Genomic DNA, 19,166 nt, shown 5'->3' with positions numbered 1-19,166 from the left:
CGTGTATACACAGTGTAGGTGATATGATTTTTTTCAGATATAGAGATGTCACTTTAAAACAAACAAAAGAAAAAAGCTGAAGCTGAGTTTCTCCCTTAATGAAATAAAACCTTATTTAAAACAAGAACCCTCTTAAGAAAATCTGTTTAGAGGTGTGTGGAACTATTTGACATTTTAGAAGCATTATGTCAATAGTAGCTGATCGGATTCACTTCACACGGTGGTTATAAAACCATCTCACAAATCAAATACAACAACTATACAAATTTTATAAAATCCAGTCCCAGAGATTTTCCCAGAAAAGAACTGTTCACTCAGTTTGAGCTTGTTGTTACTGACTTTAACAACTGCACAATAATTTTAAAAATTACAGTATACGATGCTGTAATACTTTGTAGTTTATAATCTTAAACCAACAACACAAACAAAAAAAACCAGTTTAGAGTTATAAGAATTAAAACACAATACGAAAAAAAAGACCCTTAAAACCAGGCACGGTACTCTAAAAAAGGCTATTTTCACCTAAAAGCTCTAATCATTGTTTCTGTATCCTGAAAGACAAAGTATGAAATTTATATCTTAATTATGGCAAACATACAGTTCAATAATTAGATTTACATTTTATCTCACACAACATTTTGATTTTATTTTCTATCACAATTCTAACTATTCCTCTTTCTTATTTTTGTTTTCTTTAAGTAAGAGAGACATGCATTACTTGTATCTTGCACTCACTTTAAAGTTTGTACAGCTTGGGGATCAGTCCTTTCAACCCAAGCACTTTGTTCTCTGCCCAGTATTCTGACACATGCCATGTGCTATTAACGATTTGATGAATGAAATGAAAGCATGTGACCACCTACCCACACACCTTGGCAGAGGTGCACTCCATACACGCCGACCACCTCCCAGGCAGGTAAGTTTATTAGCACCTTCCAGGCGATATCCAGGGAAACAAGAAAAGATCAAGGAATCTCCAACACCAAAATGAAAACCAATTCGCCTACTGAAGGCAGGAACACCAGGATCATCGCATGGCTCCAGATCATACTCTGCAGACAATAAAACATAAAATATAAATAAATGGGACAAGCTGTCAACGTGGGAAAAACCAAAAAAACGCTTACCAAATTAGTTGCACTGTATCAGTACAGAACACTTGGAAAACACGTATTTCAGAGTTGTGTTCTCTACTAAAACCTAGTGCTGTTTCTATATGTCTATTATGGCCATACATACAGTAATTATGTATCTATTGTGTCCCACCCACACTACATTTATTTTCTTAATTTCGGGGGCTGTAATCAGCTTGTAATGTAAGTGGTTTACTGTAATTTTGTTTAATTACATCCTTTGTATATAATTCTCAGTTCATTTAATCTGAACTCCCAAACAGCTTTAGAAGTGAGACTTACAGTTAAAAAAAAAAAAATCATTATGTAATGAAGATAATCTAACAAAAAAATAAGCAAAGGGTCACATGAATGAAAAGAAATATGACCACATTTTCAAAACGTGGGCTTGAGTTTCTTAAGTAAAGCTACACTCTTAATCAGGCGATCTCTATTTGTATGCCTTTTAGAAATCCTATAGGTGTCATCCAACTGAAAATGAATATATACATATCTTTTTAAAGAAGTCTCAAGCGCCTGATTTTTTAATCTTTTTTATAACTATACATCAGGAATAATTCAGGTTGACTCAGAACAAATTAATGGGAAAAAATCATGGCTGGTACATACAGAGGGACTACATCGCACTCAGGAAATACCTGACCCACACACTCCCTCATCCTCGCCGAGTATGCTGGCAAAGAATCACTATATGTTTGACCTGTTCTGTGGGCTTTTTATTCTTCCTTAGATATTCACTACTGACCACTGCTCAAGAAAAGATGTTGAGAAAGATGAACGTTAGATCAAAAAGTCTGATTTTATATTCTTCAGAATATGATCCAAAGACCCAAGAGATCTCTTAAGAGAAGAGACACTTCTGATAACTGATAAGAAAAGACATTTTCTGAAACATTTACTTTAGAGGTTGGTGGAAGGTAGGGTCAAATCAACTTAGAGGAAGAAACTACATTTAGTCAGGGGAAGAAATTAACCCAAAGCTTCTGAATAAGTGTTTAAACAGCTGACTTAACTGAACAAAATAAAGAAAGAAATCCTTATAGTAATTGTCTTGTGTCCCGAATAGTAGGAGGAATCTACAAACCACACTAGTTTCTGCTGGCAAGAGCTGTAAGTTTTGAAAACATATGATCTACTACTATCACTGCTCAGCACCACAAAGGCTGAGGTAGACATGGAGATACCCTGTGGCAGATCTTTTGGCACCTGGGAACTTTCCTGACAAATTTCTGCCTCGGATAACATTCAAAACAGTTTAAGGTCTTCTCACTAAATACTACTTAATATGAAGAAATACATTCGGATTGTGTGAAAATAAGAATACAGACACACCCATTTGTGTCGTAAAATTAGTGTACCTGATAATAGTTCTCAAAATATTTATTTAATATAAATGATGAAATATGATGGCTATCTATGTGTATATCAGTTGTAGATAGGGCATAAACCTTTGCCTATGTTTGAAAAATTCTGTGATGCACATATTTTGTCACTCTACAATTTTTCCCCTTGCATCCATAATGATATCTTGTGTATTTTTTCTACAAGTTACCAGAAGTTAGTTTTAGATATACCTTTCCTATTCCAAAATCAGTCTCCGATTTAGACTCCTCTGTGACTCTGAGTTAGCACAGTACTGCTTTTTTACAGTTTCTGTACTTCCTTTAGTAAAACAGTACCAGTTAGTTTCTTTCTTCTGAAGAAGCACCTTCTAATTTTGTACTTTTTTTCCCCTTAATTTTCCTCCAGACTTTTTTTTCACACTGTTGATGGTCCTCTAAGAACAGGGAAAATTTTCCTTAAAACAGTCACATCACCAGCATCTTTCTCAATCTGTTAGCCACCTTTATAAACTTTAGCTATTTTTCTACAATAGAGACTAAACAATTTCTATTGACTTTTTCTACTGGTGCTTCATAATGTTTCTGCTATCTACAACTAAAAATATTACCTGGAAACAGTTTCCGAATATTTAGCAGAATGGACTTTCTTACCTGAAAATGTTATGTTGAAGCCTTCATAAGAAATTGAAAAATCAGATATAAATCGAAGCTGTGCAGTAAAATTTCCAAAGAGGCCAGCTTTAATTGTAGGGGGTAAGACTGAGCCAGTTAACCTGGCTACTGGTTCTGTGAAGCTGCCATCTTCAGTGATGAGCAAATAGTCATGAGAACTCTCAAGGTGAAAGGTATGAAAAACCAGCTGTACACCTTTAAAAATATTAAAAAGGAGGGAAAGAAAAGCATTTAAGAGGAAGTTTTTTCTCTTCCTTTATACATAGGTGACACAGAAAGTAAATCTTACATTATATTGAAAGATTTTTAGAAAAAGTCACACATGGAATCAAAACCTGAAATTCGGAAAATAAAACTTGCAGAAAGCCCTTAGGCTCAAGCAATCAATATGTGCAGTGTGGATGTTTGTTTAGCTCACTGTAAATCGATAGCTCCCACAAGAGAACTGATGAGATTCAGTGTTATCTGTATACAGAACTCTGAAATCTAAATTTGTATTGTACAGATCTTATTCAAGTTCCTGTATGTCTTTTTTTTTTATTTATAATCTCTACCATTATCCCACTATTAAACTAGGAGACATACTTTATAATTGGCTAAAATTTTGTATTCATGTTTTATTTTTGCATTTCCTCCAACACAATTCAGTTTTTTACTCTAAACTTCAGGGAAGTGCCCATATACAAGGGCAAAGCTGATACAAGTTTTATGGATGGTATTCCATATAATCAGATTCATATTTGCTGGGACCAGTCTTTTACTCAAGTCATGACTGGTTCTTTCAGTTCCAACTTCCAGTCCAGCAATGAATTAAATTTAGAACTACAGTTAAGTTTTCAAATACAATTATTTACTGTGGGGAACAACATTCTTAGAAAGTCTTATGTATTTTACGTTTAAAATGCCATTTGACTTTCAAACAAAAATACAGTGCATTAAAAGATACTACGCAGTAGAAACTTCCAATATACTTTTCAGATTACCACAGATAACAGACTTTTCTTGTCATAGGACGGAGATTGAGGAGTGTTTTTATTATGTTTTGATTTAATGGTATGTAACACATCATTACTACTTCCTAGGCTTTTTTCCTTAGTTCTTTCACACATTTCCCTAACAGATGACCTGTGAAGCTCAACTGTGCATCCAACTGTTACTCTACTGTATATATAACATAGATATTTTATTTTTGACCCTGATGATTTAAGTCTGAAATCTAAGGTTACTAATAGACAGATCAAATCTGCTTCTTCATGCTTAATAATGGAGAAGATCTATCAACAAGGTCCTGACAGCTTTCACTGAAAAATTTAGTACTATTTAACAAGTAACTATTATTTTCATGTATTTTACCTCTTCTACTTTCTGCCAATTTTTCTAAGAAAGACTAAACCACATTTCCTCTGCTAACTGTTAAAAAAATGTTCATTTTGCAAAATAACCACAAACTAGAAAGACCACATTTGATGATATTTATTTCGGGAAATTAAACTTCTTCCTCAAAAGAATGGCAGAAAGCACTGATCTAACTCCGTTCATAAAAGGTATTTTATTGTGTTTGTGTGTCTTGATTTTTTAAACATGGACATTACATATACATATGCAATTCATAGTACATCCTTACCCTTGCCATGTGACACTTCAATAGTCCAAGTGCAGTTTAAAGAGTTTGGATAAAAATCAGGAAAACCTGGAGAAAGAACAGTTCCACTCTTCCCATGAATATATCCACCACATAAAGCTTAAAAAGAGAAAAAAAAAAGCAGGGGCGGGGGGGAGAAAACCAAACAGAAGTCATACAGAAGTCCTGGTTTTATTAAAATAAATACATAAATATCTAGTTCACTTTTTGAACTACCCTTAAAATTAAAAATAGGGTCAGGTATTAAAATAAGAAGTTAATTAATTCAAAGCCATGACATTCACATTTGACAACAATTTGGTTATTCTTTAATTAATCCTTGAAAGGGAGTTTATTTGTTCCAGAATATTACAAGAATTAATTCCTATTGTAGCAGTATTGAGGAAGTAAGATTTTTTTTGTGTGAAATAATTAAAAAATCAAATATCTTGCAGCTACTTTTCTTGTACTACGTATTTAGAAAGGTATATATTTAATTTAATTTTCATCAAACAAAAATATTTAAGAAAGAAGATGCATATTTTTTAAATAATAGAAAAGTTTGTCTCTGATGTCTTCTGCAATGTTCGGGGGCGGGGGGGGCAGTTTATGTTCCTGTCTTTCAAAGATTAAGATTGTCCTATCATAAGTAATTTATTTGGAACTCAGTATTTTGAAGAGAAAGAACTACTCAAGAATACATTTTATGCATACGAGCATTTGCTAAACTAAGCTACTCAAATTTGCATGGTGAGTTAATTAAAGTTTAAGATTTGCATGCTGAATTGCTCACTGATCTTTTAAATACAGCATGGCTGTACTTTTCACTCAATTGCTGCTGTCCAGCTTTTAATGTTTTTTTTATTATTATTTTTAAATTTTAATAAAATAAGTATTTAACAATAAAACAACAAAGCATTAAGATGCTTTTATTCTTCTTCCTCAAATAGAAGGATATACTTTGCCATAAACTAGATGGCAAATTGTTCAATAAACTTGCAGTACTTGTATGTAAATGTATATATGTATACATACAAATGTTCTGGCATTATAGCTAAAGCTCTTTTTTTTCATTTCTTATAAGACTAAGGTGTTTTTAAAGTTTTTAATGTTTTTTGAATTTATATATTATATATATTTATAAATAAATAGAAGGAAATGAAATGTTTCTAGCCTCGTTTTGCCTGCATATATTTATTTCTTCACATAAATATTAATGAGAATACCCATGGCTAAAACCACAGTAAATATATGGTTGATAATGTTACTTAATAATAAATAACGTAATTACAAATATCAGGTTCATAACGCCATAAATGAATGGTAGTATATATTAATTCAAAATCCCCCTTATTCTGTAAACATCAGAGAAGGAAGAAAAATATTTGACTGTGCAACATTCCTTAAAGCAGATATTAAATATTTACAAATAATTTACATAGATATAAGTTTAAAATTAAAAATATGTAAAAGATCTGTTTTTATTTAGCTCTCCTTCGAAAATTATTTTCATGCTCTACCTTGAGATTATAGTACTTTGAGAATGACACATTACTTAGAGGGAACTTTAGCAACTGTGACTCTGTAAACAGTTCTTTTTCATCTTTGTTGGCATGAAACAGAGCAACGTGCTTTTCCCTGAGGGATTTATTCTGCTGATTTAATTTCTGAAGTTGTAATTTGGAGAACATCAATAGTCTGCAGGTGACTGCAAAATGCTCATAGAATCATAGAATGGTTTGGGTTGGAAAGGACCTTTAAAGATCATCTAGTCCAACCCCCCTGCAATGAGCAGGGACATCTTCAACTAGATCAGGTTGCTCAGAGCCCCGTCCAACCTGACCTTCAATGTTTCCAGAGGTGGCACATCTACCACCTCTATGGGCAACCTGTGCCAGTGTTTCACCACCCTCATTTTCAGAGGTTCTGGGTTCTATCCCGATTGAAATACTTAGCTATATTTGGATCTTATTTACTCTGGTTTCTATCAATCAGAGGGATTTTGTAGCAACTATACAAGCATTCCACCAAAAAACTGAGCTGATTCTCTAGTTCATAGAAAAAGAACTTCGAAAAAAATCCAATGTTAAAAAAAGATCACAGAAATACTGTATAGTTCAGCATTTAAAGAAACATTTCACAAACACTCTATACAGTTACATGTTGCACATTCCCCCAAACAATTAATGAACAAAGCAAAATTTCAAAACAAAAATATGTCAAGAAAATTCCTTATATGAGCTGATCACGATCTGTTTTGGTACACAGCATTCTAAATTTTGAGCAATCATTTTGGTATTCAGTATTCTAAGTTTAAAATGTAAGTAAAGTTTATTGGCTTTGTTTTGAAAATATTAATTGTATGGCACCATTTGCATTCACAGTTGAACCGTGGCACCCTCTGAGAATTCTGATTTTTCTATTGGTGAATGTATAGATTTCACTGTACATTACAGTACTTGACTGAAAGTTGATACAGAGATGTAAAGTATGGCTTTTATTAACAGTAAAACCATTTTTGAAAAGTATGGATCTTGGTATAATTGCAGGGAGGTAGCAGCAATGATAAGCTTAATTAGTTCTCGAAAATAGGAGATTAACTTTCTTGGACTTTAAAGCTGCCATCTAAAGAACTTGACATTTACCATCACAGCTGGGTAATGCATGATTCCACTGATGGTTTCTTTCACATATGAGTGGTTCTTCATCACTCAGTGTATATCCTGGATCACAGCTAAAAGTTACTGTAGAGCGGATATTAAAGTTGTTACCATGGCGATGGCCATTCACCGGAATCCCTGGGTCGAGGCAGGAATCTGATTCCAGTGTAACACCTGAAACACACAGATTTAATTTGTTTATTTCCCTTTTTTTTCAGATAGTAAACAGAAAAAATCCCAAAGAAAACACAAAATGAGTAAGACAGGAGGAAGAAAGAGCCCCCAAAAGATACTTGTTAGCATAGTCTGAGAACCGATGTGGGATACAAAGCACATTCTCTAGCTGTTGTCACTGACTCAAAGCATAGTTTTTCAGTTTTCAGTCTCATAGAACAGAGAAGCTCAAATGACTTGGGAAGGATTGGAGCTTTAAAGTATATTTTATCAAACAATGAAACCAGAAGCCAACAAAAGCCCCAAACATCTGGAACTATAGGAAGATATTAAGGTTCAAAGTACGAATACAAATCTTGCTAGTATATAAATCATACTTGGTTATTGCATTTCATCTATTCAATTTCTGATACTGCGAGACAGTTCAACTTTCCTCTGTCAGAGTAATGGTTATTTGAGTTAGCAAAAAGCAGTGTCAAAAAACTGCTTTTTTTGATGAACTCAGAAACTACTTGTTAATTCCTGCAGATACTATCCTATGCATCAAAAATAGAAAGGCAATGAACACAGCTTACGCAATTGTATAACTCTTATCTTACAAAAGGAGTCTTTAGTAATTATGTCTTATAGCAGAGATTGAATAGTGTTTGGTAAATAAACCTGGAGCTATACACTGAACAACGAAAAAAAAAAACCACAACAAATTATCAAATGGAGGCTCATTAACCAAGCATTATCCATTATGCTTATAGTGATAGCCAACGATTGTAGAATTTAATCATGTAATGAGCTATAATGGATACACACAACGGAAACAAATTAAGACTTTCTATGGGGATGAAAGGAATTTCTTTTATTTTCTGTTACTACGTGTGGTGGGTTGACCTTGGGTGGCTGCCAGTCCCCTATCCAGCTGCTCTCTCACTCCCCCCTCAACAGTACAGCGGAGAAACTAAGACAGAAAATAAGATTAAAAGCTCACGGGCTGAGGTAAAGACAGGGGGATCACTTGTCAATTACCATAACAGCTACAACAGACTCAATTTGAGGAAAATTAATTTCACTTATTGCCAATTAAAAATAGAGTAGGATGGTGAGAAACAGAGACAAAAACTAAAACAACGCCATCACCACCCCCTTCTTCCCAGGCTCAAGTTCACTCCTTCGTTCCCAACTCCTCTACCTCCCCACCCCTCCCCAAGTGGCCCAGCAGGGATGGGGAATGGGAATTGTGGTCAGTCTTTCCTCAGCGTGAGTCCTTCCCACGGGCTTCAGCCCTTCAGGATAAAGCTGCTCCCGTGTGGGCCTGCGTGGTCTGCAGCTTCCTTCAGGGAATATCCACCTGCGCTGACACGAGGCCTGCCATGGGCTGCAGTTCGCGTTATCTGCTCCACTGTGGTCTCTTCCGTGGGCTGCAGTGGAATATCTACCTGGAGCACCTCCTTCTTCTCTGACCTTAGCATTTGTAGGATTGTTTCTCACACTTTCTTTTCCTCACTCCTCACTCGCTTATGCAGCTTTTTGCCCTTTCTTGAATATGTTACCACAGGGGTGCCACCAGTTTGGCTGACAGGCTGTGCCCTGCAGTGGGTCAGTTGGAGCCAGCTGGAATCATCTGTGTCTGGCACAGGGCAGCCTGTGGCCTGTCTTCACAAAAGCTACCCCAGCAGCCCCCCTGTAACCAAACCTTGATGGTTAACCTTGTAAACCTTGATGCCTACACCTTATAAGATTGTGTCATATGCCTGGAAACAAGAATGACCGAGTTAGTTAGAACCTCTTCACTGAAGGGGACATTGTTCCTCCTTCTGTGTGAAGCTGAGAATGTCCAGACGAAAACCTTGAGAATGAGGGCTGTGGTGGGTAAAAAGACAACCAAGAGTATGAAGGACAAAGCCAGCATGAAGCCTGCAGTAGAAGGAAAATCTAGAAGCTGGCTGAAAACAGCAGGTAGCAAATACAGAGTCAAGCCGCAGAGATAAGAGAGACCTGGAGGAGCCTGTGTAGAGTTTTTTGCAACCCAAAAAGCCACTGACGTGCTAAAAAAACTGACCACAAAGGGACAGGAAGTATATGTGTGTGTAAACCATTTATAAATACTTTAATGTTTGTTCTCAGGCAATTATTTTGATCTACTTTATTTTGAAAAATTATCTGTTGTGTGTCTGTTTAAATAACACTGGACTTACTTTGGAGTTTAAAATTCCTTGTCAGCTTTTGGGATAAAATTTAGACATATCCACCTCAAAGCTCTGGCACCCACTGCATAAACTTAAGTATTTTCACATGAGTTTTCACATTAATTTCAGTATTTCGGTGCTGAGTAGGAAGGAATGCTGTAAGTTGGCATGATTTCATACGGGTGATGTCGTCACACATAGATGCTGTGAGAGCCTTCAGAAAGATTAGCTCTCCTGAGGACTTTAAAGATTTTATGTGCTTCCTTACAGGTGACCTGAATTTCTAGCATGAATCATTCCAGTCTACTTTTTGCCGAAGCAGTTCCTTCTTCAAAGCCGACTGCTGACAGCACAAAATTCTCTATAGCAGGGCGTTAGGCATTTCCTAGCGCCTTAGCCCCCTAAACACATACTGAAGGTGCTGCTCCTCTCAGCTGCCTGCATATCTATGAACTGTTTCTGGAAGCTGTACTCTCAGTTTACTGCTTCTATCCTGCCTTATTTATCCAGGACTATCACACAACCTTAGGAAAGAAGTAGGAGGAATTAAAAACTAAGGAAAAAAATATTTATCAGGGCATAAAATAGAGGTTTTAGAATTATAGATATGAGGGTTGGAAGCAGGACTACAAACCAAAAAAATATCATAAAATGACTCCAGATTACACAGAGGAATATTCCCTATACCCTCCAGCTATTCTTATATCTCAGTTAGAACTCATATTTGAAAGCTTATGATCTAGTTTTCATGAAGCATCCCTGCCATACTTAAATTCTAGATGAGTAAGTTTCTTCTAGACTTGACTGCATGCTCTTAATGCAAATGTACCATGTTAACTGACATAGTGCATTTTTAGATTCCCTTCACCTGACTTAAATTGCTTAATACAGACTCAAAGAACCCTTTTAAGTCTGTAATATTCTGCACTGTATCTGCCCTAAGTAAATCATAACTGTGTATGAAATTTTAACTTTGATACACATTAGGTTTTTTTTAGACAAACTATACTTCATGTTTTGAGTTTTCTTAGAGCAGATGCAGGTCCACGGTAGCGTCCTTAAAATTCTTTCCTCTTAGGGGCACCCTTCCACCCCTGCCTAAAGACATCAACTGCTTTGGGATATAACAGGTAAACTCTTACCAGTTTCTTTTTGAAATGATAATTCTAGATTACTTTGACTACATTGTTTCAGATTTTTGCAAGGAGACCAAAAGCTGCAGCAACCCTATGAACTTCCAAGTTCCTGACTGAAATAGTGATGCTGTATAAATAAAAAAGGCAGCTCATACAACAGAGCTTAATTCTTGGGGGGAAATATTCAGTATGTAAGAATTAGCAATTGTAAAGATAGCTGAGAATAAAATAATTATTCTTTGTTTCTTTGGACAACAATTTGTTGATTTTTTTTTCTTAATAGGAGATAACATCAGAGAAGCTTGAGTACTGAGATTCCTGACTACAAAGACAATTTTAAACTATATATGAGCAATTCTGGCATCAGAGTGATAAATTTTGGGCTCATGGTTGGAAAGAGTTGATTTAATACTATTCATAATTGGCTCAGTAAATATAAGACTAAAGTATGGGTGAAAACCATGTCTTTTCTCTCCCACCTTACATAATGCAGTATTTCCCAAGAGGAGCATGCTCAGTAGCTCCCTGGGTAGTCTCCCTCCACTTCACTCCATGTAGCAGTGGGAATTAGATAAGCAGGTAATTCTGCCCTAGAGTTTAATCATCCTCTTTTCAAAGGAACATAACACACAATCCAAAGTAAACAGCAAACATACAAACAGATTTTGTACATCACTGAATAATTGAAAAATATGGACAGCCATCCTCAAAAACTTCACTCTGTCAACACTGACATTTCATCAACCATTTATCAACCTGCTGTCGTTAGCTATATTAGATGCTTCATTGATTATTAAAATGCATATTTTGCAAACAATTATTTTTAGAAACTGGTTTAATCATTAGATCCCATTAGATCTTTGAAGAGGAAATTAATTTGGTGCTGTAGAGCATGAAGCACACTCGGGGTATACAGTGTTACACACCTATGCTTTTCCCTTCACAGGTTAAATAGTTAAAATAATTAGAAAAATGGAATATTAAAGTGTAAGATTGCTAAAAGGTTGCCTAAAGAATGCTCATGGCACAAAATGCATGAAGAAAATAAGTCAGGTAAGAAAAAAAGAAAGCAAAACATAGCTGTGTGCCATAACCACTACGTTACCCACTCCTGCTAGCTATGGAGCAGTCGCTGTGTTATGCACTGCATCTGTTACATCCGTTACTGAACACTGCTACATCACTGAAAACCGTGATACAGTCAACAGAATTTAAAAATTCCTGTTAGAGAAACATATCAATGATGTTATAAAGGAGATGGGGAAGCAAAGGTGCTTGAAAATGGGAAGTGAGAAGTGGGAGAGTGAATGTAGTGGAAGGGGGCGTAGAGGATGAAAGGAAAGAGGGAGTCGTGACATTATTACACGAGCTTTTTAAATTCCTCCTCCACATAAAGTTGAAAAAAATCTTTCCCCAGAGAATATTTGGAAGGTATTTCCAAGCGACAGAGCACAACACAGTCAAATTTAGGAGCGTACTTGCGTGCACATTATTTTTGTTGTCACCTCTGTCCTGCTCATTGCTGACAGGGACCACAGGCATTTTAGCAAAGTTCTAGACCGAACTCCAGGGCTAGCTGCAATTCTTAGCTCCTAGGCACATGAGACTCTTATGCCTTCCCTCCTGCCTGTCAAGTCATCCCTTTTCTAGACTAAACAAGTGCAGACCTTTCAATGACTCCGTACGTGTCATGTTTTCCATGTTAACAACCTTCTACTTTTTTTTTTAAACTGGGTCCGAAAACTGGACACAATATTCTCTCTGGTCAGCAAATGAAGTGAGATAATTATATTCCAAGTCCTAGATAAAGTAGTCCTGTAAACAAAAATTGTCTTTTCTGTCATTCTTTTCTTTTTCTTTTGATGATTGACTGCAACAGCCAGAAGATTTTACTTTTTTGCATTACTACTACATTTTCCTCTAAATTATTTATGTTCTGTGTAAACACCATATCCTTTTCTACTGTATTTCTATTTTGTATTTGTGCATGTCATTTCTCCTCCTCTATTTATGCTTAGCATGTTTCTTTATAGATTTTGATAGTTCTTTTTTCTTTATTTCAGACCATTTCTTCAGCTCATCTAGTTTGTTTTGAATTCTAACCATCTCCACCATAATGCTTGCTGTAATTGCAGACTGGAATCATCCTCAGCATTTGTAAGTGTACTTCTTATATTAGCGTCAAAATTGTTAATAAACATATCAGATAGTTTTGGATGTAGGCCAGATCACAGTAGGATCCCTACAAATTTCAGTTAGACAATGAAACTACTAATTGCTGGCTGCTCTTTGCATAAAAGTTTTCAAAATTGTTCACAGCATCACAGAGTCACATAATGGTTGAGGTTGGAAGGAACCTCTGGAGGTCACCTGGCCCACCCCCCCTGCTCAGACAGGGTCACCTAGAGCCGCTCGCAACAGAAGCGCATCTGGAGGCATTTTTAGTATCTCCAAGGATGGAGACACCACAGTCTCTCTGGGCAACTTTTTCCAGTGCTCACTGAAGTAACCTGTTGCATCTCTAATAATTTCATCTAGACCAAATTTCTGTATTTTCTCTGGAAAGCTTCTAAAAGCCTTTTAAATGCCAACACAGAGCTGTTTCCCTCCTTTTCCATTCCCAAATCTACAAAACCAGATAACCCGTCAAGAAAGAAATTAGACTGGTTTGACATAGTCTGTTCTTATCAAATACAAATAATTTGTTCCTTATCACCTTGTTTATCAGCTTGAAACTGGTATCTTTAAAGAGTGAAGATAAAACTAATGTCCTTGATCCTTCTGGCCCTCATCTTTTTTTTCTTTTCTTTTTTTTTGCCCCTCCCTTCTTTGAAAGATGTGTGCCCTTCTGCAATTGTTTGAAACTTCCCTACAGTTTTGAATTTTCAGACATAATTTTCAGTGGAGTGGAGACTGCTTCTGCTTTGCCTTTAAGGATAGCACAGGGAACTTCAACAGTCCCTGATGAACAGAATATATTTAATTATCACAATATCATAGAATCATAGAATCTTCATGGTTGGAAAGGACCTTTGAGATCACTGAGTCCAATCATACACACAAACACAAAAAAAAAAAAACCCAACCCCCTACAATCTCTGCCCTTCAGAGCATGCCCTAAAGTGCCAAATCTAGACATTTCTTAAATACCTCTAGGGATGGTGACTCAACCACCTCCCTGGGCAGGCATGTAGCACCCTCTTTCCATATGCTGCATTCTTACCTTGTAAATGTTCACTCAATTGTGTTAAGTACATGGTCAAAATTAAGCTTTTCTGTAAATGTTGCAAAACAGAAAAAGAATGTTTAGTCTTCTCTGTAACATCTGATGTTTGCTCAATTTTTACGAAGTAGTGATATTAATTTTCTTCTCATTTTCAATATAGTTATAGATATTTTTTGTTATTGTCTTTCTGTCTCTTGCTTCCGTAACAAATGTGTATTTTGTATTTTCTGATTTTATCCTAAGAGATCTGTGTTATTCTTTGATGGTCGTGTATAGCAATGTTTGACTATAACCAACACTTATATGATTAACTTTTTGTTTACATATCATTAAAAAGGATTTTTAAATAGCTACAGAAATTGATAGTATTTTTTCTTTCTCTCCAAAAAAGAGAGGCCCAAAATGCTGTTGGGCCTTAATATCATCTCTTTCATAAACGACTCTCAGAATTCATTCCTAAGAACATTCATCTACCAGTTTCTCAAGTTTGGTTAAATTTAGATTTCTAAAAACCATCAACTTGGTCACAATTGTGCTGCCTCATTCTTTCATTTCTTAAGAATTATAAACTCTAGTATTTCATGGGCACTTTCACAAAAATCATCTTTCTTATTCAGGCTTTCTATTGGTTCTTCTTAGTCAGGGTAAAATCAACTGCTGAAACAAAAAGTTCTTCCCCAACATTCCAAAAACTTTTTCGAGTGAGTGTGTCCTGACAATGGAAAATTTACAAATCTTTTCCTCATGTCCAGACTATTCACAAGGATTATTTTTTCTTCAAACGAAAGAGTGCAAGGAAGTATTTTGTTTTTATGTTATCGTTGATAAAACTGATTGTGGGCTGTCTGAATGATCTTGACTCTTTGTTAAGTCCATGAAGATTGCATATTTGTGCATCTAAAAGGTTCTTTTCCAAAACCAAATCTAAACAAATACCTGATTTTATACACTATGAATAAAGTATTACTTTTATCTTTTTTATTATCGATAACATTTCAACTAAGGTAAATCACAGTATTAATTTTACTAGCTTGTTTCAATGACCAAAAAGGAAAGTTTTTACAAAGATGGGTGATCCTTGACTTAAAACAATTTTCCCTGACTATTTAAGAGAATTGTAATGTTTATCAAATACGTACTGATGTAAATGGAGATATGGGATGATTACTGTCTCAATGCATAACTATGATCTCTGTTCCATTTTTCAGATAAATTTTAGTATAGAACGGAATGTTAATCCATAAATAAACATAACTTTTAAATAAATTATCTGGATTTAAGAAACAATTGCTCAATTTTCTTTGAAAAATACCATGTTTTCTTGTTTAAGGGAAGATAAATTTAAAAAAAATACCGTAATAAAATATGGTTTTATATTAACGGAATCTCTGGATAAAGGTATTTCTATGTTTTAGTTTAAGAAAAAGACTAAGATTGCACAATCTATCTCACAGAATGAGGAGCTGTAAAAAAAAAAAAACAAAAAAAACAAAACCCACAGAACTAGGGAAGCAGATCAGGGAGATGTGATGCCTGAGGCAAGGTGGTCAAAAGAATATAGATGAACTATTCTTGAGAACATGGACTGTTTTATCAGTAGTTTTACTTAAAGAATATTATGGGCACTTCATTAATTTTTTTGCTTAGATGCATAAGAATTGACCTACACGGTCTTGCATTATCTATGTTAGAAGTTACACCAAGAAGCTGAATTACAGAAATTTAAGGTGGGGAATTTACAAATTGCCTTTACATCTGAAGTACTTTTAAGGGTCACAATTTTATTAAAGCTGTATTACAGTCATATTTTAGCTTAATAGAAAATTACTGCCATTTCAGTAGCAACTCAGTATAGCTTATACTGAGCTTTTTCTTTTAAGCAAGATTAAGGTCCTGCTGCTTCACAGTTCAGTGATTTAATTTATCTTCAAAGTTATGACTATAATTGGAAGATTTTTAGGACACGCCTGAATAAGATAGTTATATGAATTTCCAAAGAAAATATTCAGAAACTTTTCTTAAAACTTATAACTGAATGCCTTTTCTTCTACAATGGAAGAAACATGAAACAAATAGAAGCTCTGTTGTGATATCTTTAACATAAGCAATTTCTATAGTTAAGGCTTCAAGGGTGATCAAATCTTTGGTCTCCCCTGTTCCTGACAGACTACACAGCATCTCCATAGGGTCTTTCCATCTGTTTTTGAAAACGCTGACTTAATCTGCTTAGTACTTCCATGTTACTAGTTACTGTAACTACCTCTGGCACGTGCACTCTGGCATGTGCACATTTTTCAATACAGAGGTAAGGATCAAGGAAGGATACCCACTACAGAAATGCTCAGGAGCTCCCAGGCCTGACTAGCAAAGAAGAGAGACTCTGTGACAAATTCCAGTTGTATTACATAAACATGCACAACACAACGCAATACGGAGACAATTTTTATCCTGTGAGAAACATAGCGTGAGAAGAAAGCAATATAAACAGTGAGGCTGTGACTGACTTAAGGAGCCTTGTGGAGCAAATGCACTGACATAGGTATGAAGTGTTCAGCAAGCTTTCTCTGGATGGCTTATGCTATAAATATGGACATACCCATTCCAGTTGGTGACAGGTAAAAAGTTTCTTTTTGTATTGCATTGTTTTCTACAGCGTGGACATTCAGGGCTAGACTCAGTTTCAGTTTAAGATGCTTCCACTGATGTGTCCACAGGCTTGTTTGGTCTTTAAGCTCCTTTCATAGTCAAAAGAGATCTGATTGTACCAGTCAGGGCAAACTAGGGAACAACTTATTCAGGAAAGTTACAAGGAGAGAAATTTTCTTGTCTCAATATACAGTTCTAGTACTATCCTATCATAACCAGGATGTTTCCATGGAACCGGTAGGCATGGCAAAGGACTTGTACAAGAGCCAAGTCTCTGGTGCAGTACTTGGCGACTAGGTGGCATAGTACCTAAAAACCTCTTAACTCTTCGTGCTTGTGCAATCAAATACAGCCCCTGGATTCTACTTCGGTTTACTGAATTGCTCCATAGACTCCATTGATTGCATTGACCAGATCTCCATTGCCCAAAATTCACAATGACATTAAAACCATAACAGAAACAGCAGTCACTGTCTATAACTAAGAAAGCATAAGATTTTTGTTAATGCCTATTCAGTTTTCAGATAATTATTTAATGGAAAATATAATTCACAAAAACCCCACCCAATCTCACTCCTTAAACTGAGAACTTCATTTACTTTTTTTTAATTACATTTCATTTTCTTACTCATTTCTAAGCAAAAAGTAATACCAGCCACTCTTTTAAATGTTACCTCTACAGAAAGAGAAAGATGCTGTACAATCTGCTGAGAAAGAGCATGTAAAACAAATTTTTTAGCTTTTTTAATGACTTTTAAAATTGGAAAATATTAGTTTTTTATATAAAAGCCTTTTTAAAAAAAAATGTTCTATGCATGAGAACTAGATATGAAATAAGATGAAGATCATTTACTAGCCTTTTGTCACCTTTACATCTAATCCAATGTCAAGGTTTAAAGTGCACTAATCAAATCTAATTCAGACATTATATCAGACTACTTAGAGAAACAGCACTGAAAAACTAATGTCATGTGTATGTGATATACTAAATTTTTCAACAAAGATAAAAAGCAAAGATATGAATATTGTTCTAAATAATTCCATAATTAGACCTTCCTCTTTAAGAATGTGTAGCACAGCTATTCTATTACTAATTGTCTCAATTTTTAACAGAACAAAATACATCTACCTGACAGCGGGTGCAAAATAAAACACACAATTATAAATATTTAAGGACTGTATTACAAAATGTAACAGCAACATTTAGATCCAATACAATCAGGGAAAATCCTACCCACTGTGCCTCGTCTTTACAGCCTTGCGGTTTACCATACTATTGTCTGTTCAGTGATTATCACCATGTCTGAGCCAAAGCTAAAAGAAACTATGCAGAATTTCCAAGTTATGATATCGCTATGAAATATAAGTTTAGGCACTCGTTCCAGGTTCAATATGACAGAATATTTACTGCAATCAGGTTAGTTTCCAGATAAGAACAACTGCTAAAAATATTGTCATTTGTTTAGCACAACCACACCAAACACATAAGCTCTCCTTATTCAGTATTTAAGTTAATGGCTATACTATCTTATAAAGATTAGTATGACTTAAGACAGTTTAATATATGTCGTTTTATGTATTTAATTTAAAAGCAAATGCTATTATAATAATTCTATAGTTCACAGGGGCATATTAATATGCATTTATTTGCATTTTGGAATCAGTATGGATAAGGCCCAATTCTGCTCAGTACTGCAAAAGTGTATTGAACCCAGAGAAAGAGAAAAAGCAAAAAAGAGAGAGAAAGGGGGGAAAAAAGAAACCAACCAAAAAAAGACAATATATGTTTATCCATAAGGGCAAGTTTCTAAAATTACTCTCCACTTGGTTAAACATCTAGGTCCATAAACATTCTGAACAACATACAAGAACTCATGAAGAAAAAAAATTCCAAAATTAATTAATAGTTTCAGAATTATCCGTCAATACAGCACAGAATAAACATAATTTGCTCTTATACAAATATAATTACTGAAGTTTATTTGTTCACATTCGTTTGCTCATTTTCAAATTGAATGTTATTTTCAAAATTAAATAAAAAGCTATCAGAGAAATATCAGACTTACTCTCATAGTGAATTAAGAAACCAACGCTGGAACGACTGTTGTCCGTAGTGAATAGCAGATACATGTAATTTCCAGTACTGATAAGGAACTGGGGTGCTTGTGTTCCATGGTATTCTCCAATTAATGGTGATGAGTTAGCTGGCCCATCTCTGACTTCCAAAGTATCATAATTAACTTCAGTCTGAAATCTGAAAAGGAATATGCAAGTCATCTGGTAGGTAGAGGAATGGTGTTATTTTCTTTACCTGTTGGAAATGCAACCTGTGTGTAACTGATCAAGAATATCATACATATAAAAATTGGCACATC

The 19,166-nt window shown here is 35.1% G+C and overlaps 1 protein-coding gene across 2 annotated transcripts in view; it reads right to left on the bottom strand.

Annotated features, from left to right (window-relative positions):
• Nucleotides 1-19,166, bottom strand: part of CSMD1 (CUB and Sushi multiple domains 1) — a 1,197,532-nt gene that overhangs the window by 267,710 nt on the left and 910,656 nt on the right. For both annotated transcript variants that reach the window (XM_063330346.1, XM_063330347.1), the window contains exons 17-21: nt 18,858-19,045; nt 7,415-7,603; nt 4,773-4,889; nt 3,128-3,343; nt 864-1,052 (exon numbers count right to left, since the gene is read on the bottom strand). In XM_063330346.1, coding sequence (XP_063186416.1) covers nt 864-1,052; nt 3,128-3,343; nt 4,773-4,889; nt 7,415-7,603; nt 18,858-19,045 — 899 coding nt within the window. The remainder of the gene's footprint in view (nt 1-863; nt 1,053-3,127; nt 3,344-4,772; nt 4,890-7,414; nt 7,604-18,857; nt 19,046-19,166) is intronic.

This window comes from Chroicocephalus ridibundus, chromosome 3 (assembly GCF_963924245.1).
Source record: "Chroicocephalus ridibundus chromosome 3, bChrRid1.1, whole genome shotgun sequence".
Classification (NCBI taxonomy): domain Eukaryota; kingdom Metazoa; phylum Chordata; class Aves; order Charadriiformes; family Laridae; genus Chroicocephalus; species Chroicocephalus ridibundus.
The sequence above is the reverse complement of the archived record's forward strand: the minus strand, read 5'-3'. Positions and strand labels throughout refer to the sequence as shown.